General features: G+C 45.3%; 2 protein-coding genes across 2 annotated transcripts in view; one reads left to right on the top strand and one right to left on the bottom strand.

The window, feature by feature from the left end:
• Positions 1-3139: 3139 nt before the first annotated feature.
• The window catches only part of LOC122624774 (E3 ubiquitin-protein ligase highwire), a 45768-nt gene continuing 21655 nt past the window's right edge, over positions 3140-27252 (bottom strand). The window contains exons 14-23 of the mRNA XM_043804472.1: positions 11795-11908; positions 11116-11731; positions 8939-10931; positions 8392-8873; positions 7009-8322; positions 5595-6953; positions 5181-5522; positions 4659-5123; positions 4406-4599; positions 3140-4346 (exon numbers count right to left, since the gene is read on the bottom strand). Coding sequence (XP_043660407.1) covers positions 3857-4346; positions 4406-4599; positions 4659-5123; positions 5181-5522; positions 5595-6953; positions 7009-8322; positions 8392-8873; positions 8939-10931; positions 11116-11731; positions 11795-11908 — 7369 coding nt within the window. The 3' untranslated portion in view covers positions 3140-3856. The remainder of the gene's footprint in view (positions 4347-4405; positions 4600-4658; positions 5124-5180; positions 5523-5594; positions 6954-7008; positions 8323-8391; positions 8874-8938; positions 10932-11115; positions 11732-11794; positions 11909-27252) is intronic.
• Positions 15607-26930, top strand: LOC122624775. The gene is made up of 6 exons (XM_043804473.1): positions 15607-16220; positions 23312-23573; positions 23629-23786; positions 23893-24182; positions 24247-25331; positions 26157-26930. Exons 1-6 carry the CDS (start codon positions 15969-15971, stop codon positions 26639-26641), a joined length of 2532 nt encoding a protein of 843 aa, XP_043660408.1. The 5' UTR covers positions 15607-15968; the 3' UTR covers positions 26642-26930.

The following is a 27252-nucleotide window of genomic DNA, read 5'->3' as shown; positions in this document are numbered from 1 at the left end:
TCCTTTGCATACTCTTCGGGTGTTTAAGACCCTACTACACAGAGCCTTATAAATATAACCTAAAGTAACTAAACCAACTCAAGCAGCATTCAGCAAACTAGCAACTCAGACCTAATACTGAACCTAACATTAGCATTAAAAGTGAACGAAAACGTGAAACTAAAAATGGTGCAATTACAATTTTTAGATCAAGCTGAGCGAGCAATTTAGTCGAAATTTATATTGAACAATTTATGGGAAAATGCAATGTTTGTGGATTTATATATGCGAATCTCATGTACATATATACACACCCAGGCAGGAAAAATGTTGGGAAACTTAAGAATAAAAACCCCCATTTCTAATCCCTGATAGGAGAAGTCATGACCCATAACTCATGATGTTCTGGCCTTCGATTTCGCCTAGAAAACGCCCGATTCAGTCTGATATTTATACAGATCGCCAGATGGTAGGCTATTGAAGGTCGGTTCGGGATGGGGTTTGTGTTCGGGTTCGGATTCGGGTTTGGGTTCGGGTTCGGGTCCGTCTGCTGGGATATTGTCTGAGCGGCGCCAAAGAAACTGATTAACCATATTATTATTATTATTATAGATATGTACATGTATATATGTGTACCTCTAGTTACACCTAGAAAGATAACGATGACAACCTATCAAAATTAAGCTTTTATACGCCAGAATTTTTTTCTAAACAACTAAAAAAACAAAAACGAAGGTAAACTAAACTAAACAAACTTAAAGAAACACTCAAGAATATACACAATTAATGCAAGCCAGAGAAGAGAGCATAATTAACTCACAACACTCAATTAACGAATACCGGTTACAAAAAGAAGCCCCAAGTGAAAACTAAATTAATTTAAATATACATTATACAATGATAGAAAAAAGCCTTAACCAAGTAAACACGCGCCTCATTTTCGTTTTTCCATTTATTACGTAAGTCCCACAGCAATGCTAAAAAGAAAAAATTTACGAAATACAAAAAATATAACGGCAAAACCAAACATCCTAAATATATACTGAAAATTACAAACAAACAAAATATTTAGCATTATGCTCTAGACTCTAGACGAAAAAGAACCAAAATTTTACAACAACAAAATGAAAGAAGAACAAACGCGATCAAGCAATGTTAAACATTTTCCACCAATTTGAGAAGCATAGTTGCTAAAATACCAAAATAAAATAAAAGAAAAACAAAACAAAAAAAAGAAGAACTACCTAAAAAGAGAAACCGAAACTTATTTCGAACACGCGCCCTTTGTTTTTAAAATCGAAAAGCTGCCTATTTATATATTTACAAACAAACAAACAAACGAAACGAAATGCGAAATGTAATGAACCTGTAAGAGGATTACAATTTAGCTACAAATTAAACAAGCCACTAAACTACTACATAATTCAATTGCAACATTCCATGTAATGAAAATATACCAAAAATAATAATACAAGCATGTAAAAATAGTTTGAAATCAATTGAGTTTTGGTTCAACGCGCCGAAAACTTAGATACATCGAGCTACGGCTTGGCAGAGCAGATTTACAGTTATATACATACATACACCCACATAAGTATATATATACACGTGCATATACGCCGATATATGTACATATATGTAGGTAGTTTATACCATTTAAAGCTTGCTAAGACTCGTCCTTGAGCCACTGTTTAAACGCCAGGAGACAAGCCGCGAAATCGATCAATGAAACAGAAACAGAAACCAAAACAGAAACAGAAACCGAAAAAGTTGTAACATTTATTTGAGAATCGCTGGATTAAAGCCTACAGTTAATGTGTATAGTTACTTGATTATTGCCGAATTCGACCCACACTGACACAACACACACACACACATACTAACACCAACAACAGAATCAGGATCAGACAGGCTATAAGCCCTTATTTCTGGGTCTAAAACGGATCGATCGAAAATAAGGGAACTCAATACTAAGATCGCGGCGAAGCAAAGAATGATGTTTCAAAACCGCAAAAGGCGCAGAACAGAAGCTAAGACACAATAAATGAAAAGAAACAAAGAAAAGAGAAATACATACATAAATGTTTTTAAAAAATACGATTTACTCCTTTGATTTTTGATCGGTGGGTGGGGAGGAGACTATTCATATGGTAAGTAAATCAACGATTGTCATTTGGTTTCTTAAGATAATACATACATACAGACATATGTATGTGTGCATGCCATCCGAATAAGTATGCTACATATTTTGCAATACCCTGTGAGGTATCAAGATGTTTCAAATAAACTTACCACCAGAGAACTGCAGCCAGCCACCGGCACTCTAAGTGCACCCGCTTAACACCGGGTGTCGTGACACTCTATTTGCGGCAATAACAAACACCCGGGTGTTTTGCCACCCGTAATAATAATACAAAATAATGTAAATAATGTTTTGCCACCCGTAATAATAATACAAAATAATGAAAATAATTACTAATACTAAATACTAAATAATACTAAGAACTAAATACTAAAAAATACTAAAATTTAAATATTATTAAATACTAAATAATACTAAATACTAAAAAATACTAAATACGTAATACCAAATAATACTAAATAGTACCAAAATATAGGTGCCCTCCTCTGCGATTCTCAAAAGTCCTACATAAGCAAACCACTTTTTCGACGTTTTTTTTTAAATACAAATTGTGAGTGAGTGGTGCAGTGATATGTGATATATGGCAGCAGAGGATATCAACAATGTGATTTCGACCTACTGGAGGAAGTTCCTGAGCTAGCTATTTTCCAGGAGCTACAAGCAGCTGTCAGCTCTGACGTGGAAAGGAAAGCTTGAGGAAAGGGGTGAGTACCTGGGGGAAAATGGAGAGGGACGCTTAACTTTCTATTAGACACCCGGGTGTTTACGAGACATAAGTAAGTGTTTTTGCCACCCATCCCTTCTTGGGCACTTGCCTCTTTCTGTCTGTTTGCCTTCTCTGTTCTTCGTTGTGAGTGGCGAGTGTGATCGGCTTGCAGACACCCGAATATTTTGAGGTGTGATTAGGGTGGCAAAGAATGCCACTCTTGCAGTTCTCTGATACTTACTACCCACGATTTTTGATTGACAAACAACAATGAGAATATACATTCAGAATTGATTTTTATTGCATCCTTCCGTTCGTCGCATTCATAATAAATATATATAATTTAGTTATTTGCAATATATATATATATAAATGTAGCATTATGTGCCTTTGCTGGAGTGAGGGTGAGGAGGAGTAGGAGGAGCAGGAGGAGGAAGAGGTGGGTGAGGGCCGACAGGAGGAGGTCACGGAGTTCAGAGGTCAGGGAGCAGGAGTATTATGTACACACTTCTCGTGCTCTCTCTCCCGCACTCGCTCTCTCTCTCGCTCTTTCGCTCGCACTCGCTCGCTTTTACTCCGAATTGTACATTAAATAATTAGTGAGAGAGTTTTTGATCTTTAAATGGGAGATTCGATTCGATTTGGTTTGGTTTCGAGTGTTACAAAATAATATTGCATGGGGTTAAAAATATGCTATACGCTATTTGCTAAACTGTAATCCAATATCCATCGTCTAAATATCAGCTATACCAGAAAATGCCAATCCATTTCCGTTTTCCATTCCATTTCCGTTTAGTGAATTAATATCTAAGGAAATGAAAGTAATATTCATCCCAATTGTGTACTGAGTGTGGGCATTTTTTCTTCTTGGGGGCTTTTAATCTCTACAAATATGTCCGCGAGTCATCCGACTGCGACCAAACGGTCGACCACATGTTCTGCGCCAGTTCCTCGTCGTCATCGTCATCGTCGTCTTCGGACTCCGGTTGGGTTTCCCGCACATCATTACGCTTGATCAATGTGTGTGGCTAAAATGTTTGGGCATTGCGACAGACGCCGCAGCCGAGGGCGAACTCCTCGCCGGTGGGCGGATGCATCACGTGCAGCGGGCACTCGTCGCCCAGCAGCTGCTTGGCTTTCGGTCCGGCCGGGCACTGGGGTAACTTGACCTTGGGTATATTGGTCAGTCGCTGGAAATCGTCGTGGCAGGTGTCACAGAAGTGTGTGGTTCCAAAGCAGAAGTACACCGCCACCGAGCAGCAGTAGCGGCACTTGTACTCCAGGAAATCGGTGCCATGCTTGGGACACATCTGTGCTCTGGCCACATCCGAGCAACCGCCGCATACCAGCTCCTCCGGATCGAACTTCTCGCCAATTTCCGCGTCACAGCGCGCCTCGCCGCCGTAGTACGCCTTCTGGCACTTGAAGCACACATAATATGCATACCGATCCATCGCCAGCTGGGTCATGTTGACGTCCTTGCTGTTCGTGTCCTTTACCACGCCCTCGTACTTAATCCTGCAACAAAGAAAAACAATATGAGTTGGTTCACCAAAAAGGTTGTAGTTATCACTTACCGCATGAGAGCCTTGCGTTTGACGTCCTGTTTGAGTCCATTTATCGGCTCCAGGATATCTGCCAGCAGGGGATGCTGGATGTCCGCCTTGCAGATGGGACACAGGGAGAAGCCAAAGGTGATGCGTGGTCCGCTCCACCGCTTCTCCAGCACCGCCTTGCAGCAGTGATAGTGAAACACGTGACCGCACTCCAGCTGCAAAATGGTTAGAAATGAATGGCATGTCCTGGGACATAAGCTAGCATTTCTCTTACATGTATAGAAGGTGCACAGGACAATGCCTCAACGAAGCATATCATGCACATGTCGTCCGCATCCTGGGTGAGCTTCGGATCGCGCTGCTCCTCGGCCAGCTCGTTTTCGCGCGTATGGCACACATGCTGCAGGCAGGGCAGGCACTTTCGCTCGCCCGTGACTCCGCCACACGCATGGCCACACGGCTTGGTCTTTAGACACGAGTTGGCCGCGTACTCCTGGCACTGGGCATCCGCACACACGTTGCCGATCTCGAGCAGTCCAGAGTTGCCGGTTAGGCCGCAGAAGCGACACCTGCCCACCGCCTCCTGTGGACCCGAGATGATCGTGTGACTGCCATCACGGAACTCCACCATGGCCTTCAGCGTCTTGGAATCGGCCAGGGCCAGCAGCCAGAAGAGCTTCGTTCGGCCGCAGGATTCATGTAGCTCCACACGGATGGCCTCCTCCTCCTCCTTGCACACCTGCAATACAAAATGGGACAATACATATATGGGACATTCCAGGTTATGACTACTCACCGTTCGCTTGTGGGAGCGGGTCTTGCGGTTCAGATGCAGAAAGCGATCGCAGTCGCCGCAGAGGGATCCGCAGGTCTCGCACTGGATGATGGCGGCTGTTTCGCCGTCGTCATGGTTGCTGCACAATGGACGCGTGTCGCACAACTTGGACCACTGACCGGAGGATAGCTTCTCCACGTGGTCGCGCTCCAGGACGCACAGACTGGCCAGTGCCAGCCACAACGTGGAGGTCTTGGTGCAGTGCTCTGGCGAGCGGTAGATCTCCTCCAGCCGTGTTAGATTTAACACGGATTCGGCTATGGCCGCCTTGGTGATCTGTGACCACTTCTCGCTGAGCTTACCCTGTAGAAAGACAACGAAAATTAGGAATTGAAAGAGTTATCACATTATTAAAGGCTGTAAGCCTTCACTTACGCTTGCCAAATCTCTTATGAGACTGATAATGCTCTCCGCCTGCTTGGTGGAAATGACTCCGTTGAGGAACCAGCGCTGGTTGAGGTTTCTCTTCGACTCCTTTCTCGGTGGCAAGGCATCGAACTGGAAGGGATCTGTTGCTCCCGGCTCACCGGTGGGTGGTCGTGATCTCAGCTGCTGCACGGAGAGATCTAGGGAACTGCAGAGTCGCACAAAGGCCGGCGTCTTCTCCTGCTGTCCCGCTTTCAGAGCAGCTCCTCCGTTGCCCGATGAACTGCCGGATACGCCTCCAGAACCAGATGGTCCCGTTGAGGCAACTGTAGTTTTTACCTTCACCTGCAACTGCAGTGACTTGGCAATGACGGCCAGGAATATATCAAGCAGACCCAGGCGGCTCATATCGAAATCACTGGCAGACTGATGAGCGATACTATAATCCGCAGGAGGTAATCTTTGCACACCTAGTAGCTCTGCAAAGCTCTCGGGTGATATTTCCGGAAGAATTCGGCGTAACAGAGCCGTAACCTGTCGTTGGACTCGATCACTACCGGTGTGCAGGAGTCCCAGGAGATCCCGGAGCAAACCATGTTGCTGCGAGAGATACGAGCGACCAACTACGCTGCCCGACAGAGCCAGCACCATGCTAAGCATCTCAAAGCAATAGGTATCCGGCGCTCGACTCCGCTCCGGCGTACTCTCGCAGCTGGCGGATGCGGCAGGGGCGGGTGCGGATTGCTGTTGGGGCGACTGTTTCAGGACGTGCGCCAGGTTGGCCAGTTCCCAATCCTCCTTGGCTCGCTGCGCCTCCTTGCGAATGGCGTGCACAATGTGGACGATCACCTGTTTCTGCAGGTGCGACAGTTTGCTGCGCGAGAACAGAATGCCCACCATGTGCTCCCTAAGATCCAGCGAATCGGCCAGCAGGGAGGTACTCGGTGCTCCGCCACTTGGTGGTCCTATGCCCGCCGAGTCCGGTGGCACCAAGTCCGAACTCACATTACTGATCAGTTTACCAAACACCTGGCCGGTAATCAAGCGGAAAACTCTCAGCGTTTCCGCCTCACAAATCTGCTGTTGGATGCGAGAGGCATGGCTTAAACGCAGGTGAGGCTGGTGCTTGTGATCCGCGGGGTCCTCCGCGCCCACTGCTCCTCCGATGGGCAGGCCCAGCAACTTGATTTGTCGCACACGCAGCGTGTTCTCCGGTCCATGGAGCTCCAAGCGGAAATGCGTGCAGCTGTCATCGCAGATCTTCGCCGAGATCCAGGAGCAGGCCTTGGGATCCACGTCCGCCGACTTGATTACATTCGTGTCGCCCAGCGACTGGCCGGCATAGAACACCACGTTGAGCACCTTGTTCTGGAATATGAGTGGTATTAAACCAATGTCAATATCAGCGATCCAAGTGACCTACCTGAATATCTCGACTATTGTCGATGTGCACCAGAAGATAGCGACAGGCGTAGTTGAGCTTGGTCAGTGACAACTCGATGATCTTGCACTTGTTGCGATCCTCCTCGTCGCTCTCCCAAAATGTTTCCGTAGAGTTGTCCGTCAGTGATTCCGCCATGGCTGGACGCGATGACACGGTGACCTCAAACATGCCAGACAGATCTGTATAGCAAAGGAGCCGTGCTCCCGCACCCGATGATCCGCCCGTCGCAGCCGGATGCACCTGATTGTGCTCCGCATCGCAGTCCGGTTTGAGTATCGTGGAAACGGCCATGGCGTCGTTCTGCTCGTCCGACTTGGACAGTATCTTCGAGATGTTGCCAAACACATGCGAACTGTGCAGGAACTGATGATCCGCCTGGCGAAAACGGATGCCAAAGCACTGGATCGCCACCCGTTGCAATGGCGATCCGAGGGGCAGGTGGAGCGTTAGATCCGCCACCGATTGCAAAAGCACGTGCAGCGACTGGGTGATTAGATGGGCGAATCTGCCGCTGATCTGGGTATAGGCCACCGGATGTTCCAGTGCAGGCTCGGAGGCCTCGTCGCCCCTTGCCTCCGGCTGATGGCCACCAGTGGGATTCAGGGAGCTCACAAACCACCACATAAGATCGTGCAGGCACACACCCTGGGTGACACCGCGCAGCAGCCAGTTGAGCGCTTGCAGGGCATAAATCCTGCACGCAGCGATTCTCAAGCTCCTTCGCATGGCTGCCCTCAGGCGGTCCAGTTCGTGTTTTTGAGTGATGAACGCCATGGCGGGACGGGTGAGCAGCAGGCTGCCGCCACCATTCTGGCCAGCTGACTGGTCCAGTCCCAGCGTGCCAGACGCATGCTCCTTGCCGCTTCCGTCGCCGCCAGCTGACTGCATAACGGAAACGCTGGCCAGCAGCTTTTGCGGCACCAGGCGACGCAGATGCTCCGAGGGATAACAAATCAGCAGGGATCCATCACCCTCGCTGGTGGAGTTATTCCTCCGCCTGTAGACCACTTTCGGTTGACCCTCCAGCGGTGGCGCTTGGTGCTGCTGCAGTTGCAGGTGCATCTGCTGCTGCTGCTGGTGGTGCTGCTGCTGCTGTGGGTGGTGCGCTTGCGGGTGGTTATGCTGGGCCAGCGATGCCCAGCCCTGGCCCATCGAGTAGCTGCGATGGAACTTGGATAGATTGCCGCCACCACCACCCACTGAGCCGGCAGCTGTGGCACCTGGCGCCAACGAGCCAGAGAGCATCTCGTAATTGTTCGGTTCGCAGGACTCGTAGGATATCTCCGACAGCGGCTGAGGGCGCGAAAGTTAAGATTTGGTCAGAAAAGGACTTGAAGCTATTATTAATAGCATCATACTCACCCTATCGTAGCCATTATCATTCGAGTTGGGCCCCAAACCAAACATTTCGTATGGCAGATCCTCGTGCCCAGCCGTGCCCAGGCACTCCAAGCAGGCGAAGCTTTCCGGCGCCAGCCACACGTTCTCCGGCGCCACCGGTGGGCCACCCACAAAGCTTTTGCGGAAGGCTCCACTGCCCACACCTGGTCCAAATTTGGAGCCACTCAAGCGAGCTATGCGGCTGCAACGACTGGTGCTCGGCTTCAGATCGGAGTTGCCCAGCTGGTGTTCGATCACCACGGGCATGGCCACCACGGACATTTGCTGTGGGGAGCGCTTGGAGCTGGCGCTATTGGCGGCCAGGCTGCCTGCTCCCCCGGCTGCCGAACTGGAACTGGAGCAGAGCTCCAGCAGGAATGTGGCGTTCTCTCGCATCGTCGTGTACACCTCAGCATTGGCTATCAATGTGGTGGACTTCACGCCAAACAGATTCAGTTCGTTTCCTGCAAATACGATATACGATAAGGATTTGGATTTCCATCTACATGGTATGCAGCGAAAGACTCACCTTCGGCGGCACTGGACTCCAGTTGGCGGGCGGCACTGTTGATGTTGTTGGCGCTGCGACAGGAGGCGAGATAGCGATCGCGGCACGGATCGCACATGAGGAACCAGGATGAGGCACCCTTGCCACCCTCACCGCAGTTGCCGGCCCATCCCTCGCAGAAAATGCCCACGGAATTGTAGCCCTTGCCTTTGGCCGATTTCCCGCAGCCAGGATGGGCAATCCTCATGTGATAGGTCACGGGCATGGGCAGGAATAGTTCGCAGATTTCGCACCAGCTGCCGTCGTCCTTCTTTTTGCGCTTGCACTTCCTGCCCAGATCCTTCTCCCCGGCGGATCCCTGGTCCGAATTCTTGCCCTCCTTGCCCTCGGTGTCCGCATCTCCGTTGAGATCTCGACCACCGGGTGAGAGCAGCCGGGGCTCCCGCTGCTCCAAGGCATTCGACTGTACAATTTGAACGCAACCGGAGCAGATCTGCTCCCACAAATAGACAAGGCATCGCAGAGCCGGCGGCAAAACGCTCACCATTTCGGGCAGAGCTTGCAATTTCTGGGCGGGATCCTCGCCGGAATTGATGGCTCCACCACCACCGCTAAGGAGATTCTTCCGATACTTGCTGCGATTGTGCAGCGAGCAGTTGCCACTCTTAGTGAGCGTTTCCAACGTGCTCGGCCGGATATTGAGATAGTTACCCGCATTGGCCACCTCCACGGAGTGCCGCTGCTGGGCCTTCTGCTCCCGCGATAGCTGCAACCTGGGATCACCGGCCTCGCCGCGACGCGTGACCACGGTGGCGCCCTCCTTGGGCAAGCCGGGATGGAATTTGAGGAAACTGGCACAGGCCATGGCATCGTGGACGACGCCCTCGTGCCAAAGGAGGGCAGCAAACACCGCACGGATGCTCTCCGCGAATGAGGGAGGCATTGCCCGTTTGATGGGACCCATGGCGCTCCGCTTGCCAGCCGAGGAAGCAGTGGAAGTGGTGGCCAGCTGCAGTTCGCTCTGCTGCTCCCCCTGGCCCGTCGTCGTGGTGGTGATCTGCAGTAGGCTCAGCTCGTCCTCGAGGCCACTGGTTTCGCTGGACACGGCGACGGCACTACGTTTGGGCGTATGCTTCGGGGTGGAAAGCAGCGCCGCCGTTTGACTGGCCGAATAGTTGGGTCTCCGCATGCTGGCCAGACTGAATTCCGGATCCTGCTCCTGCTGGCTGCGATTGCCATTGCCGCGCGGCGAGTCCTGGCCACCCATCGCTCGTACCAGCTCGCGCACGGACACTCCGCCGAGTGGTGGCGAATGTGACGGCGTCAGGGGTTGCGATCCATCGACGGCGTCGCCCTTGAACCACTTCTGCAGGGCCTGCAACTTGATGGCTCCGCCGCCCACGACGCCAGCTATGGCGGATCCTATGTGGGCGGGCAGTAGTTCAACGGCGGGCAGTGCCTCCTGTTCCGGCTCCCGAGCATCGGCATCCTCATCTGCCCCCAGCTGCTCCGCCTCCTTCTCGTGCTCCTCCTGCACGTGGGCCTCCCGTTCGGCGAGATCGATGTGCTTCGCTGGATAGAGAAAGGGATTGGTGGACTGGTGACCGGCCAGGAAGCGTCCTGGCTTGGCCTTGGCCGGACTTAGGACTGGACTGGGATCCGGTTCTGGTTCGGGACTCGCCTCGCCACTAGCTGACGGCGTTACAGGCGGCTGCTCCTCCTCCTCTTCCTCGGCCGTGGCGCCCTTGCGCACGGGATTCACCTCCTTGTCGGTCACGGGCTGGAGCAGCATCCTGGCCAGGTGCTGATTGAACTGCAGACACCAGGCCTCCGTCGGATACCAGCCCATGGTGCAGTGCTGCCGTATGGACTCCGTGGACAGGCGCAGCCAGACGCCATCATCGTTCTCGATCTCATCGATGAACGAGATCACGCCGCCCACCCGCACCACGCCCACCTGCTCCGACTGCAGCGTGGGATGGGATCGTATCCGCAGTCCTGAACTGTGACGAGCCTGGAATCGGTATTGGGGATTACATTATTGCAAGATTAGTAATGTACTAATGTTCTGTGACTGGTTAGTCATGTTACTTTGGTGCCAAAAATAGTAATAAATAGATAATCAATAGATAAAGCTAATGGATAAGATTACTTATCTGCCATTATCTGTCTTAAGTAGTGGCACACGATTTGCCTACCTGAAAGCGACGCAGCTTGCTGGGCGCCTGCGGCCTTCGCTGGGCGCTGCTCCTCTGCGTGGGCGGTGGGAGGATGCCCTCCTTGACGTCGACGCGGTAGACCTCCTCCAGCGGTATGCCATCGATGGTCACCGCCAGACAGTAGGCGCCCACCGAACTGGGCGTCCACTGGACACTGAAGGTGCCATCCTCCATGTCCTTGGCGTTGAGCAGTTCCGTGACTCGCGTCTGCACCGGACTCGCATAGCGCAGCTCCTCGAACGAGTAGTTGGTGTAGGGCTTCATGAAGGTAATCGCCTTGAAGACCATCTTCTCCTTGGAGGTGGGCTCGTAGTTGAGACGCGGCGGTGGCGCCATACCGCCCCAGCCCCACGTGTCGCCGGAGGAGCGACGCATCCAAAGATTGGGACCGGGTGCCGCAACGCCAGCTGCTGATGTCCCGGGCGCTCCCGTTCCGGTGGCACTGCCATTCGGACCCGAGCCCGTGGGTATCGCCTTGATTTCCACCTTGAGTTCCGGCACCAAAACCGCATCCCCGTACTGATCCCGTATGGTCACCGTCACCTGGGAGGGCCAGCCGTAGCGCAGTGGCTCCGTGATGGTGTTCAGCTCGCATCTGGCGGAGGCAAAAGCGGCGTATTAATGGGGAAAACAATGGACATGGGATGGGGCAACCTACTTATTGGGATCCAGTCTGGACTCCGGCTGCAGCCAGGCGGCCAAACGGGCGCCCGACGATCCTGGCGCGCCGCTGATAAAGTCCTTGAGGAACTGCCGCTCATTGGACTGCGATCTGCAAAGATATAAATGCTATTTTACAAGGTGCTGAAGCCAATAAAGTAATAACAATAATAATATTTATATATACTCGTAAGTCAATTTGTAAAGATTCTTCTTAGTTTCGCATAATTTGTAGTTATTATTAGTAACATTAATTATATCTCCTGAAACATTTAAATGTTGTTTGTCATTGCAAATGTTGTATGTATTTAGAAAATGCCTTGAAGGTGAACCAATATTTATTTTCCAACTAATGAAATAATGTTGTAGCAGCATAAATGGGCATATACCCGTCAGAATGCATTGGTTGCGGGGTCAATGGTTAGGGTCACGCACCGAACAGGTAGAATCGCGGTGCACTTAAATCCATTCCATTCCACTCCATTCCAATCCCAACCTATCCATCCCATACAATCCAATAAGACGCACAGCATCAAAGTTGGACCGCCCGGCTGACCTGCGGTGCGCAGGCGGAAGAAGTGCGGCACGTAGGGCGACTGGAAGTCGCGGGTAGGGGGTAGGGGGGAGGCGGAGGATGGCTGGAATGGGTCGAAGGGCACGTAACGGCACAGCGGGCGGTGCACGTGTGCGACTGACTGGACAGGCACACACATGCAGCGACGTGTGAGAAAATAAAGGACGTCGCATTGAACACACTCATTCACCGAAAGACCCGTACCCACACTTATGTATCCCTTTGTTTTCTTATCGTGCTCAGAAAGTGATATTACTTTATGATAAGTATTTTGATTACACGCTTAATACAAAATACTTGGTAGCAATACGTATTATATGCACATGATTTAAGGCTAGAGTAATTGATTTAATTTAATTTTAGTCAGACGATGAAAGTTAAGAGATTATAATGATTCATTATAATGACTCGATCCAATAAAAAACTTTGATATGAAATCCAAATGGAGCCTAACAAATGTTCGAATGCGGTCAACAGGTGAGACTTAGCTCGTGACAATCTTTCCGCTTTGGAAAATTGGGGGTTGCGACCGTTAGCATTTTTGGGGGAAAAAGGGAAATGTAAATGAAAATGGAAATGGGATGGGTATTCCAACCGAAACACACGCAAAGCTGCGTACACACATTTGTATTTACATAAAATGCAAATAAAACAATACCAAAAAAAAAAAAAAAAAAATACAAATGAAATGGAAATGGGAAATGGGAAACAAAAAAAGGGGGAATGGGGAAAGTGGAGTTTTAGTGTTCCAATGAAAATGATTATGTCAGTCGAGGGGGGCCCCAGTGTAGTATAGTACACAACCTCATGGATGCGACCCTGCACTTCACGGCGAAACTAAAAACAAAACAAACGCGATAAACGGGGGAGAAGGAACGAGGGGCAAGGATAGAGAGATGGAAATAACAGCAACAGCAACAACAACAACGAAAAGGGCAGTTGTCCCACATGTGTGTGAAAGTGCGTAAGTGTGCGGGAGCTACCTGTGGGAAACACGTTTCCACTGCAATTTGCCCCGTTACCCCCCTGAAACCGCCCCCCAATCCCCCCAGCTCACGCCTACACTTAGAGAAACACTTTTCATGTTTTTCTAATAGCTCAGAGTATACAATTAGCCTTACTTTAACATGAGACTATGAGTGTTTATTTGTAACTGGAATATATTAAATATAATACTTTTAATATTAGTATTTTAGGTAACGTTGGTACCACATTTCGCTCAGTGCACAATCGCACACAAATGGAAGTGGAGCGGAGAGAAACAAGTTGCGGGGTCCCAACTGGAGTTGCACTGCTAGAAAGGGATGGAGTGATAGGCCCAGTCCGGGGGCAGTGAACGAGAGGGAGTGCGACGGGTAGACGTGTGTGCTCCCTATTGCGGCAATGTAATCGTTCATTCATTCATTCATTCAATTCAGTTTTTATCGTGCCACAAAATGCGGAAGAGTTGCCTTGTCCAAAGGAGCAGCCAAATGAAAGTGGGGGACAGAGAAAGAGGGAAAGAGGGGATAGCCAGAACGCAAGAAAGAGACAAAGACAAACAAAATATATAACATTCATCACAACCTTTATCGCACACTCAACTTTAGGAAAAAGTCGAACCACTACGATATATACCATATATAATGTGATCGTATGAACAACATCATCGTATATTTGTATCAATTGTGATTTCATGAATTCTAAAGAAAAACAGTCATTTGATAACTATAAATACGACATGTAATACGGGATTACCCACAAGAAATGTAATAAGAACAAAATCGAACTTACTAAAAATATTATAAATTGAACTGATATGAGCGGCAATTTGTAAACAATATAAAAAAACCAATAATCCTAAAACGATTTTTGGAAACAAATGTCTGCAATACCTACAAATCGTGTATATCACGTAAACTCCTGCGAAATCATCTGAAAATTGAACGTGAATATCATGGGAGTCTGGTAATTAACTCTTAGGCTATAAAATCACTTTAAATATTTCAAATGATATGGGTATTTTATTGATCCAAAATAATAAAAACGAAATGTTTGGCTTGAGTTCACTCAAATATCCCTGGGGATTCCTCTGGCACGCCCCCATTATAAGTTGATTTTTGTTTTGGAAATCGGGGAGGTTTTCGGAAAGGAAAATATCGTGATAAAAACCGAAACTCAGACAGAAATCACCGATACGACGATGTAATAATTGAGTGGTTCAGATAGGGCGGGGAACCCGTATCTCTGTCCAACCCGGAATGATCATCTCTCACTCTCTTTCACACACTCTCTCTCTCTCTCTCGCTCTCTCTCTTACTATTTTCCTCTGCAACTTCCGCTTTCCGTTATGCCGTCAAATTGAACGCAAATTGATTTGCCGCAATATGTGGGGGATGCACCAAAATGGGGGGAAGGGTCAATATCCATTGCTCCCTAATGGCTTCAATTAAATTTACTAACCAATTTCTTCCCTAACGAAACACTTTTCTACTTTGAAGTTTCTTCGGACTTATAACTATTGAAATTTGATATGGATTTTGTAACCAATATTAGAAGAACGTTACAAAGTATTTACACTGCTTAACACAAATGTGTAGCAAAGCTTAAGTGGACTATAGGAATATGCATTGGATCAGAAAAGATAACAATAAAGGGCGACTTTAAGTGGATTTCAGCTGTTCTTGTTCTTTTATATATATGTATGTATATTTCTTCTTATTCTTCTTGTTATTTTCTTCTCAGGTTTATCTACTCCAGAGAGTCAGCTTCTTACATACACATGGACGTCTATGAACTCAGCATGAAATGAAATAAGAAGCGCAGTTCAGCGGATTTAATTTATTTAAGCCCCACGGAGAAGCCGCGAGATGATCAGCTGTCTGGAGAGAGAGAGAGCTAGTGACAGCGAGAGAGAGAAGAAATAGTATGCAGGGAGAGGCATACACTGGGCGAAACTCTTCTACTTCCACCATTCCCCAAGAGTAGATAATAAACATTGAGTAGGTTTGATTTAATGAGAAGTTATAAATATTCATAAATATTTTCCATTAACGCAGTTAATCAAAAAAATATACCTCAGTTGAATTAATTTTCAAGATACTACAAGGTATACTTTGCAGTGCATTGTCTTATACCACATGAGAGCATGAGAGCGGACGGAGAGAGTGCTATCTCATCGGTAAGGTGGAACATGGAAACGGAACACCAGCACTACTCACCGATCGCCGAAGCGAGTTTCATTCTTCAACGAACTGCCCTCGAAGAAGCAACAAGTTGGGCGCACGCAAACGGCACTCGCGACGATCATTGTGTTGGTTGGAATAGACGACATATATTATTTTTTTTTGCATTTTTTTTCTCAAGTTTTTTTTCTTAAACATTTCTGCGGATGACGAAGAGCCGCATTAATATGTGTTTTAGTGCGTGCGATCGTGAAAAGAAAAGAAGAGAGGCGAAATAGTGCGGAGTGACCTAAGCGGTTTATGTTATTGAGAAAATCGATTGCCGAAACGAAAACGAAACTGTTATAGCACAAATAAACAAAATACCAAAATAATAAGAGAAAAGTTTAGCTTAAGTGAAGGCAACGAGTGAAGACAAAGTGCAGAAAACCAAAATGAATTGGGAATGGATTACACTGGTCCTAGTCGGCATCATTGCTTCGTTTTCTGGCCAAGATGCATTAACCTATCCGGAGCGCACCGATCGTCTGCCCATCTGGGGTGGCTATTCCCAAATTGGTGGGGCGCCGCTGGTGGATGCCGCCCACCGGGAGAATCGAGACAGCAGAGAGAACAGGGTGGACCTGTGCCAACACTGTTTCTGCACCAATCTTAAGGCCATCTGCGACTACCAGCTGAACAAAACGGTGAGTTTAGGTTTTGACACATTTACATATGTATCACTCATTGATCCGCAGTCGCACAAAACCGCACCAAAGCGGTTTTCAATATTACTTGATTGGTCATCGCTTCTGATATCTAGATATTAGGGTTTTCAGTTGACAAAAGGGTTAACAGGGACCAAACTAATGTAGTTCTTCTTGGCTTAATTCAAACCGCATTTGGAAGTGACCATTCCAGAACATTCGGAAGCTTCCAACTGCAAAGGCTTATCTTTTAGCCAAGTCAAGAACAAGCTTTCTGCAACTAGAACTTCCTGCAATCGAACGTGCAGTAAAGCTGCACATACATTTACATATGTACATACATATGTAAGTAAGGTGTCAAGTGATTCATATCAATATTTTATATAGATAAGTGGCACTTTTACTGGACACTGGACACTTTGAAATTTGTTAACCTTGTATTTTGTCTGTTTTGGTGTGACGTTTTTAAATGGACTTCATTATATTGTTGTTGATAAAACCACTTGATACCAAAAGTGGCCCAACATATCTTATGCTAACACTAGGTGCACTTCAACAACAATGCCAATGTAAAACAAGAGAGTTCCTCGACTATCAGATACCCGTTGCTAGTGGAAGCTAGTTAAAGATATTTTAACATTATCTGGAATATCGACAGAAATGAATACTCGATGAGTAACAAGTATATTTACAATATGAATGTATGAATGTAGTGGCATGGTCAATCCATTATTTAAAAGATTATTGCAATAATTCGTATTTTCATATAATAATTTCGAATAAACGCACTAGATGATCTGCTTAATAGATCGCCGATTAACCCGATTTGCAAGCCAAATATTTTAGCAACGCCGTGCTTTTTATTTCAAGTGTGATTTACAGTCATTAATCAAATGGCGTCATACCGATAAGAAATTAATATGGCGGATCCTTCTTTGTACCGAAATTTGAACAAAATTTTCTCGTTGTAATGCTAGCTGAATTTTAAGATTTTCGAATGTAATACCTCCATATTTTAAAAACTTTGCTGAAATATTTTTCTGGATCAAACGGTTACCAAAAAAATCCAAAGCTTAATTAATTTCACACCAAAAAAATAATGTATACAAAATATTTACTGTATACTTATTTCCATGTACTTCAAAGATTTGATCGCCTTGCAAACAAAAAAACAACAATTTTTTTCGCTTAATGTGTAAAGTGTAAAGTATTCGACCCTGGAATTTTGGGGGAAAATTATAGTTTTCCGGACTTGAGAAAATGCGCTTTGCCAGCACTTTTTGATTAATAGCACGCCGAATTGAAATGTAAACAAAAGCCAAAGCTGCGTGCAAAATAAAATGAATGAAAGAACGAAATGAAATGAAATTAAATGAAAGAAGGCGGCGCCGTTGCCGCTCCCTCTTCCACTTGCCGCCCCCTCTACAAGGTGGAACGCCCCACCCCAAACCCCCCCTCTCCGCTCCACCAACCCGTTTGACAGGTTATGCTAATGAGTCAGGTGTGCGTGTGTGTGTGTGTGCATTTGTTGCTGTTCTCTGCGGCTCTCAGAAAAAAAAGAGCAAGTGCAAGTGATTGCAAACTGAATTTGTGGATTCTTACTATATAGACACTAGATAGCAATCTTTATCAAAAAATATAAATATGTATATATTTTCAAATATTATGTTCTTATTAGTCATATAATTATGCTTGGAACTGGGAACACACTCATTAGCTATATATTTCATTACAAAAACAAGTTAATGTGTCAATAAGTTTAACGATCTTGCAGATCACATGAACTACGGTTCATTAAACTAATAAGAATATTGAAAATGCAAGTGATTGCTATTTATAATTGAATTTCCACACCGATAAGGATAAGGGGCTGCAGTAAATAATGCTTTAATTAATTTACTTAGATTTGCAGTCGCTGGCACTTAGTGTTATACTTGTCATACTTAATTGAAAGCAACTATAAAGTATGTATTTCGATTAACAGAAATAAGAAGGTCATTTTAATTATTCGGACTACGTGCGCGTATATAGATTTCATTGAGCAGGGAATACATACAATTCGAAATTGATTTTGTTATTTATTAAGCCAATATGTTTAGAAAACAAATCAGAGTGCCGTTCCAAGAACTAAGAGCCGTTTCTCCACACAAATCAGTAATCAATAATCCAAATGCTCCACTTTTCCGCTACTCAAGATCTGTGTATATATATACATATAAACATACATATGTATATGGAAAAGACATATGACCTATGCATGTTTTGTTCGCTGCGATCCAAAAATATATCTTCTAGTTCCATAATAGATGCAGATATGCCTTCTATCGCCTCTATCGCCTTCCAAGCCATTGGATTCTGCACTTCCTCAGCAATTGAGTGAACTTAGATGCTTTTTCCAGCGGATGTGGGTGACACTTTCCCCACCCCCACCCCCACCCCCTCCCTCTGCCACTTATCGCTTCTTTGTGAGCGATTGAATTCGAGTATGTGCGCCGCATGTGTCGTCATCTTATAGATACATAATTGTATTTATTTATTTGCTGCGTGGGCCTGCAGTTCAGTATCAGTTCTCTGTGTGCAAAGTGGACAGAAACCGAAAGCGAACTGAAAATCGAAAAGCGAAAAACGAAATACGAAAAACGGGTGGATAACCATCAGAACCAAGTGGAAATGCATTCCACCCACTTTTCCTGCCCGAATAGCTCCCTTGAAATCTATTGATTGACAATAATAAGCCAGAGAGACCTCTTATATAGTGTCGACAGCTGGAGAACACTGGAAAAAAAAGCAGGGCAAACTCCTCGAGACAAAAGTGGTTTAGGCATATGCAGCTGCACTGCGAGAAGAATTGACATCAATGCTCTTGTCAAAATTGCTAACGTAAACTACTTTACTACTTTACTACCTTACTGTTTACTACTGTACTGCAGCTTCTTGAGTTTGCTGCTTTAATTTATTTTGTAAGTAAATGCGAAAACTGCCATATATTTCAACATTTTCTAGCTGTGCAAAGAAAGAGGAATTTGGGGTGGGGGCTTATTTTGGTTTCGAGTGTTTCTGCATTAGTGGAATGCGCCTACTTAAATTCCCATTTCGAATGGCTACTTAAACTACTTGGGACCAAATGTTATGGCTGTGAGCTGCTAAAAATCCATCAATTGCCTCAAATTGAATGCTCGTTCCACAAAAACAACAATAAACCAGCAACAAAGTGAGACGACGAGGAAAAGCGGAAAAAGAGGAGTGTGAATGCAATGAGGTGGGCCACAAAAATACATGTATGCATGTACATATATCACAGAAAATCAGAAGTCAGCGCGCTAGGAGGTATCTGAATGTGCACTATCTGTAGAGGTAAAGATACAATATACAATATACAACATGCAATATACAAGATACGAGATACAAGAGATATAGAGCTAGTAGTAGGAGAAAATGTGCATAAGATAGCATTTTGCAAATAATTCCGTCAATCGGTAAACAACTTTCGATTGTTTACACAAGCCAACACAGCCATTGAAAGCGAGTTTTCCACTTCGATATGGAAATGGGTACAGAAACATTATCAAAACATATGCACTCGATGTGTGTACACACTTTGGCTGCACAAATCTGTGTGAAATGTGTGATCCATAAAGCGGGAGTCTCAAAAACCATAAAAACCTCAGTCATTCGGGATGGTGTCATTTGTGAAAATACAAAAAAGATCTTATGTTATCTTAAGAAATAATTCCCGATATATATTATATGTATATTCGTATTTGGTTGCAAATTCATATGATATAAAAATGAAAGTAAAGTGAGATATAGAAATGGTACTTTCTGTTTAAACTTATATTACGAGTCCCAGACATTCGATAAACAATGTTAGTTTGATTCGCAGCCAAGAGGAAGTTACATAAATGTTGTTTATAATCATGCAATTGGTAAACAGAAGGATATTTCAGTGTCGATCGAGCGGATAAACATTTTCGCAGTATAGTATTTTCATTGAAGAAAGCAGTTTTCAGCAAAAAACATTTGCTAATAAAAAACGGTGCAAAAATGCCAGTTGGTAGTTAATGCAATAATACAGCAAAGAGTGTGTTTTCATCATTTTTACTTATCGCATCGCTCCAACTACTGTTTTGTAAACTGTTTTCAAATGCAAAAAGCAATATTATCTAATTATTTCTTGGGTACAAAGGGGGCGAATTAAATGTGGTATGTTTCTCGGAAAAGAAAAGAATTCTTTGCCAGCAAGTCACGTAGTCATAGTGAACGTGTCAAGGTTGCATTATCTCGAATATACAGATAATGCTACGATAACACACCAGATGCACTCGCTGCAGGGCATGTGTGTCCTGGGAAATGCATTGGGAAAGTCCTTTTCCTACCATTTTCCAGCCATGTGACCAGCATGCCATTTGAATTTTGGTTTTCGGTTTTCGGCTTTCAGTTTTCTTGGGCGCATAAAACATATAATGAAATGAAGAGATATAGATACAGATACTGAAAGAGAGCGAGGTGGATCATAATTTATTTTTAATTGGCTTTGTTTGGTTATTTATGTTCTGTTTTTGGTTTTGGCACTTCCAGCCAGGCGACGGCAGCTATTTCCGCTTGTCTGCCACGCCTTCCGCCGATCCGCCCCCCACCCCGACCATCCCATATCTTCCAAAACTCCATACCCATACTCCATACTCCATACTCCATACTATATGATTCCGTTCCAAAAATATATCGCTTAAAGTTGTCGCCGACGAAAAAATGCCCGGAAAATGTGAAAATCGTGAGGCGGAATCTTTTGGAGAAAAGCGCCCTTAGATATATCGGTTTGGATCAGACAAAGAGTGAGAGATTCTATATATAGAGCGTAGATGTTAATATATTGACCATATCTACACAGGGAGAAAAGTCTTTATCAAAGATACTTCCACTCTGAAGGTACATTTATTGTGAAATTGAAGCAAAGTTCTGTGTGGCTTTTACTTAAAGTTCGAATGTATGACTTATCTTAGGAATTATGACTTATCTTTAGGATTTTCTTTTCGTATATATAGAAGCTACCGATGTGGATATATATATGTTTAATACTATGACGATATATGGACGTCGACTGACGAGATGGATCTTCATAAACTTTTTCAGACATTTTGGCCACAATTTTGTTTGTTATTCCTTGTCGACTGATGGTTCCCATAAACTTGAAACCGAATGTGGACGATGGGGCGGAGAATGGGAAATGAGAGGAAAAACAATGTAAAAAAAAAAAAGAGGGAAAATGGGGAAGGGAAGCGCTTGGAAAAACTGTCTGTCAGACAAACAAGCAAATTAAAACTCACACGTAATTGAGACTTCCTCTTTAGGAGGAGAAAAGAGCGAGAAACTGGAGCAATTGAAAGAAATTGCGCCCAAAGGCGTGTAACAAACAGACCGAGAAGCACAAAAAAAGGGGGGCATTCAGCAGGAAGAGGGCAAAAAAAAAAAATATAAATACAAATACAAATCCTAATAATAATAATAGTAATAATAATAAAAACGAAAGCAAAGAAGGCCACAAATCTGGGAAAGAAGCCAGCGAACGGGGAATGGTGTGCTAGTGCCAATGCAGCTGTGGGGGGCTAAAGATCCAGATTCAGGTTCGGATCCAAAGACATTGAACCCAGCAACTTCGAGGCCAGACAAAAGAGCAGGTGGCCAGACTTTCCGATCGAGACGTGCATTTTAAGTACCAAATAGCCCCCTCCGTCCAGAGCTCCACCATTATGGCAACTGCTATGTTGTGTCAATACTCAGCGTTAGTCAGATTTGTTTAATTTCTTTTGGATTTGTTGTAATAATACGCACTTTAGGGCTGGCTTTGTTTATTGCAAGTATTTCACAAGAAGTGTACTCTATACTCCAGCTTGTGAATCGAGTTGCGTGTGAGTCAGCCACAAATCAAACAGAATGGACATACATATGAATGAAAAGCAAACATTATTAATTTATTAATATTGTGATTAATACTTTTTCTTCTGTTCTGCGAATTAATCATTCCAACGCTGGCTTAGATAACGAAATCGTACGCATTTGAAACATAACATTTCCTATTCTAACTTCCGTTTTAGGAAATCAAAGGAAAAGTTTTCTTTTAATTCATATTATTTAACAAAATCACTTCAAAATGATCTAAGATAATCTGAAAGCACATGTTCCTCGTCAAAAAAAAAATCTCTGAAACGATGGGATTTCTTGAGAAATGCTCTGCTCTACACTCCGCTCGGCTTTCCATTCACTTAAGGGCCGAGGTAATCCAGATTCATTAACGCAATGAGCACGATCTTTGGCACTTCAGTGCGATCGTCATCCGCCATCATTTGCGACCATATGCCGTGGTGGACATCTCGTCAGTGGCCATCGCCAGCACTCTGGGTTGCAACTATTTTCACTTAATTTAATGAGAAAATTGCACCCCCGGGTGATGGTTCGAATGTGAGTTCGAGTTCGAGTTCCTCCACCGCTTGGGCTTCTGCCTCTTCAATGGAGCAATGAACGTTGCGGTCAAGTTGGCGTTGTTGTCGTCTGATGTGGCTGCGTTGTTACTGCTGCTGCTGCTGCTGCTGTTGCAGTTGCTGCATCTCCCATTGTTGCTGTCGCAGACACTGCGTTTAAAAATAACACTAGAGTGAGGGATACAGACCGCAAGAAATGTAAGTCAAGCGGCACAGACCCCCGGCAACAGCAGCTCCAGATGAACAAAAAAAAACGTAGAAAACGAAGAAAATTGCAATAGCTGCCGAAAAGTGAGTCATATTCGGTAGATAAGCTAGCTCTTAAAAAGGTTTACAAAGGATTAAACCATGCCAACAAGTTGCTCCAATCAATTGAAATACTTTGTTATTTATAGCCAATTAATTAGTTATTGAGTAGCTAATAAATATGCCTTTAAAATAAGTATATAAGTATACACTTTAGCTATGGCTTTTGCATACATAATATATATGGTAAATAATAAGTTGAAATAAGCCGTGATAAGATAAGAATCACACATTATATGGGTTGAATCACAAGAGTTAGTGGCAGTAGTAAACTCATTTCATATCTGGTTTATCTGTTATCTCCCACAGCTCCCAAACGAATTTAACGACAAATTATTGGTGCCACTGAACATCAAGTACATTGAGGTGCGACTGACTGCTGGCACCCAGTTCGTGATGTACGAGAACTTCTTCCAGGACAACCAGGTGAACTACTTTGGCGTGATCGGAGTGGGGAAAGATGACCAGGTGGAAATAACCAGCAATGCATTTAGCCACAACAAAGGTGGCTATCCCAGCATCGAAATACGAAATGTATTGCGCGTTTTTTTGCGCGAAAAGTTCCTGACAGGTAAGGGATCAGAGTATTTTCTATCTGGATCGGAATTAAAATTATACATTTTCAGGTGCGGAATACAAGCTGCTGGTGGAGGATGTTGCACAGCTGACCGTATTCTCCAATGCCCTGCAGATGACCAATCTGGACTGCTCCCTCAAGCGGATCAAGCAGCTGAATATGATGAAGAACGCTTTCAATCCCGGCGTTGCCAAGTATGGAATAAATGTGAGTAACTTGCAATGGTAGTAAATAAGTTGAATATATGATTGCCTACCCTTAGCATTCAAAATGACAGTGATTTGATATATTCATAAATCATTCGTTTCTACAGCTCCGCGTCGAGGATTCGTACATCAATCAGCTGGGTATCTTCGGCGTGTCCATGGGCAAGGTGAGCCTACTGCGCTGCCACATCGACATGATCATGAGCAACGCCTTCGATGTCACCAGCATCAAGGAGCTGATCATCGAGGGCTGCAAAATCTCGGTGATCGAGACGCAGGCGCTAACCAACAAATTGCACAGCGACAAAGTGGCCATTCTGGACACGGTGATCGGTACGATTGAGGGCCAGGCAATCAGCCAGAGTGGTATTACCACCATGATTATGTTTGGAAATACGTGAGTCTATATATATATATCTCCTCCTCCATACTAAATCATTTTCCCCTTCTTGCCCATGCAGAATCACAAGAATACGTTCGAATGCCATTCAAATAGCCGCCGTTAGTCTGTTCATACGCAACAATTCAATGAGCCACGTGGAGCCCAATTGGTTGAGTGTCAGCCAGGCCGATCAAGTGGAGATTGCCAATAATCGCTTCCAGGACTATGGACGCTGTGAGCTGAACATTGCCTCCTCGAACTGCAGTTTCCGCAACAATGTACTGCAGAATCCGCAATCGGGCAGCCTCAATTTCACCTGTCGCGTCCACCAGGTGCGCGTGGGCAACGAGTGCACGTGCAACAAGTCCTGGCTATCGGAGCTAACCGATCACGATCTGGAATCGGAGATCATGTGCCAGGTGGCTGAGCGCGATGGTGACTGCTTCAATGCCACCAATACGAATGTCCGCCGGTATGTCAACGAGGCGTGTGGCAGCAATGTGACCCGTTACTGTATGGCTGGCCAGTGGCTGTCCAAGGCGGACAGTGATCAGTTCAGCGACTCCAAATTGACCATCACAATGATAGCCTCTGCGATTGCGATTTCCACCCTGTTGCTTATTACCATTGTCTGGGTGGGTGCCAAGATTTGGCGCAGTGGATGTGGCACCGCTGGCGGTGGCAGGGCCACTGATAAATGCCTCATCGAGGACGACATTCGCGAACAACTGTACCGACAGGCAATGGAACTGAGCGAGGGCAGTGCGGCGCGCAAGGGTATACTGAAGCTGATCAACGGTCATCTGGGCAAGAATGAGTGCCACGAACGGATCTTCTTTGTCCTGGAGAATATGCCGCAAAAGTCGCAGCTGATCGAACACCTGCTGCTTAAGCACATATCGCAGAGTCACCCGGCGACTCCTAGTGACACCAGTGACTCGATGGGTGAGGCATATGCCATGAACGGTTACATTCCGAGTGTCAGGGACAGTGCCATAGCCCAACAACCGCCACAACCCAGCGCGCCCAGTCCCAATCCCAGTGAGGGCCGATTCGATGATGAGCCCATCTACCAGGAGCCGGATCAGCCGCTCATCTGCGGCGAATACTCATTGCCGCCGCATTCCGCCGAGGATCCGTACTCGGAGCCGTTCAATGCGACGAGTAAGTACGGCAATGATCTCAACTACAACTACAACTACAATTGCAATGGCACCAACAACAGCCGCAGTTGCGGGCGGAACCGCCGGTCCGAACTGCCGATACCCAATCGAATGCAATAGCTGGTCTATCTAAAAAATATATTATATGTATATAACTATTCAATATTGTACTTATAACCCTAAATGTTTAATAACGTATGTAGCGGATATTGGCTATTTAATATTTATTAAGTCAATCGAATCCCAGGTAAACACGAATATCGAAAACATTTAAGTACGCGAAACTTCGATCTGTATATAATAAAACTCGAAAGCCAAGGAGATACACCTAAAGGAATAATACAAACAAATTGCGACATAAAAGCGTAATTTGCATAACTATTAACTTAACTATAAACTTAACAAAGCACATATATGTTTTTTCTAAGTGTCTCCCCACTTTACTCTCACACATGTACGGTAGTTTTAGCACCCAAATATTATTGTACATTCACCCAAAATTATTACACAAGAAAACACAAGGAGTCGAGTCACAAACACAAATGAGCAAAAAGGCAGTTCACAAATGCGGAACGTATTAACCCACAAAGGTAGTAAAAACAAATCGTAGTTAAATCTTTCCAAATGCTACCCTAAAACATGGTGATGGTTTCCAAATTCTCTCTTTCTATAAAAATCTTCGGTATATTTATGTTGTATGGATAGATTGTATTTCTATGTGTAACCGTAACTAGATCTATATTAAATATATATTAATCCCTATATCGTGGTGTAATCAACTTGTAAACAAGTTCCTTTACTGAAACCATACCATTATTTTTTGCAGATACGAACGACATGCCACCGGCATATCAATATGCCACGCCCATGCGCATCCTGACACGCCCACGGACACAGCAGCAGCCATCGACGATGGTCAGCTATGCCACGCCCGTTTGGCGGTCCACTCCAAGTGCCACGCCCACCAGCCGCCCGCCCTCGGGATCACAGGGCTCGGCCAGCGCCACATCGCCAAGAGCTGTCAAGGATCTGAGGCAGGCTCTACAGAACTCGCCACAGTTCCATCCCAACCAGCTGACCTCAACGCGCAACCAAAGACAAATCCTGCAGATCCTGCCGCCGCTCCAGCCGCCGCCCTACAGCCAGAGGTCACTGGGTCACAAGGGTCAGCCGCGGAGGCGCAGCTTCGAGTGCCTCGATGGCGCTGCCAGCCTGGCGGCCATGGAGCACATGGACTCCGGCTCGGATCACTCCGGCGGCAGCGATGTTACCGTCCAAATCGCCGATGTGATCGACTACGCGGATGCCTAAAAGTATGCAGACTTCCCAAATATATATAGTATTTTATATATATAACTACAAATCTGCCACAACTGTCACATCTGCCACCCACAAAGAAGAGTAAAGGATGAGATAATGATGAGAGGAAAAACAAAAAATACCGAAAACACTATGTGATAATCTCTGGATATGCGATGTACTGAGGAGCGTTACGCATATGTTGATATAGCTTTACAGCTAGGGAGAACCGATCGAGGAGATATATGTACCATAAGCTAGATTAAGTGAATTAAATTTAAATAAAAAGCCCGACCGACAATTTGTCTACCGATAGAATTTATTTCGGGGCTTGACTGCAAACGCCAAGTTTTCAAATTTACAATCATATATCCCAAAAGGCTGAGTTATCGTATATTTTTTTTTTAAAACACATATCTTGTATCCGAATAAACAGAGCACATTTTTAAGTGCTGCAAGAAGGTATGAGAATATATTTTCGTAATGGCATTGAACATTTGCATTAAGCTTTAAATTGTATAATTAGTTATAATTTCAAGTTCTCAGGAACCACACACTGAAGTGACAATAGCTCCAGCATTGCAATAAACAAACCGTAGAACATATACATCCGATTTTCATCG

The sequence above is a fragment of the Drosophila teissieri genome, chromosome X (genome assembly GCF_016746235.2).
Source record: "Drosophila teissieri strain GT53w chromosome X, Prin_Dtei_1.1, whole genome shotgun sequence".
Taxonomy (NCBI): domain Eukaryota; kingdom Metazoa; phylum Arthropoda; class Insecta; order Diptera; family Drosophilidae; genus Drosophila; species Drosophila teissieri.
This window is presented reverse-complemented; position numbering and strand designations above follow the sequence as displayed.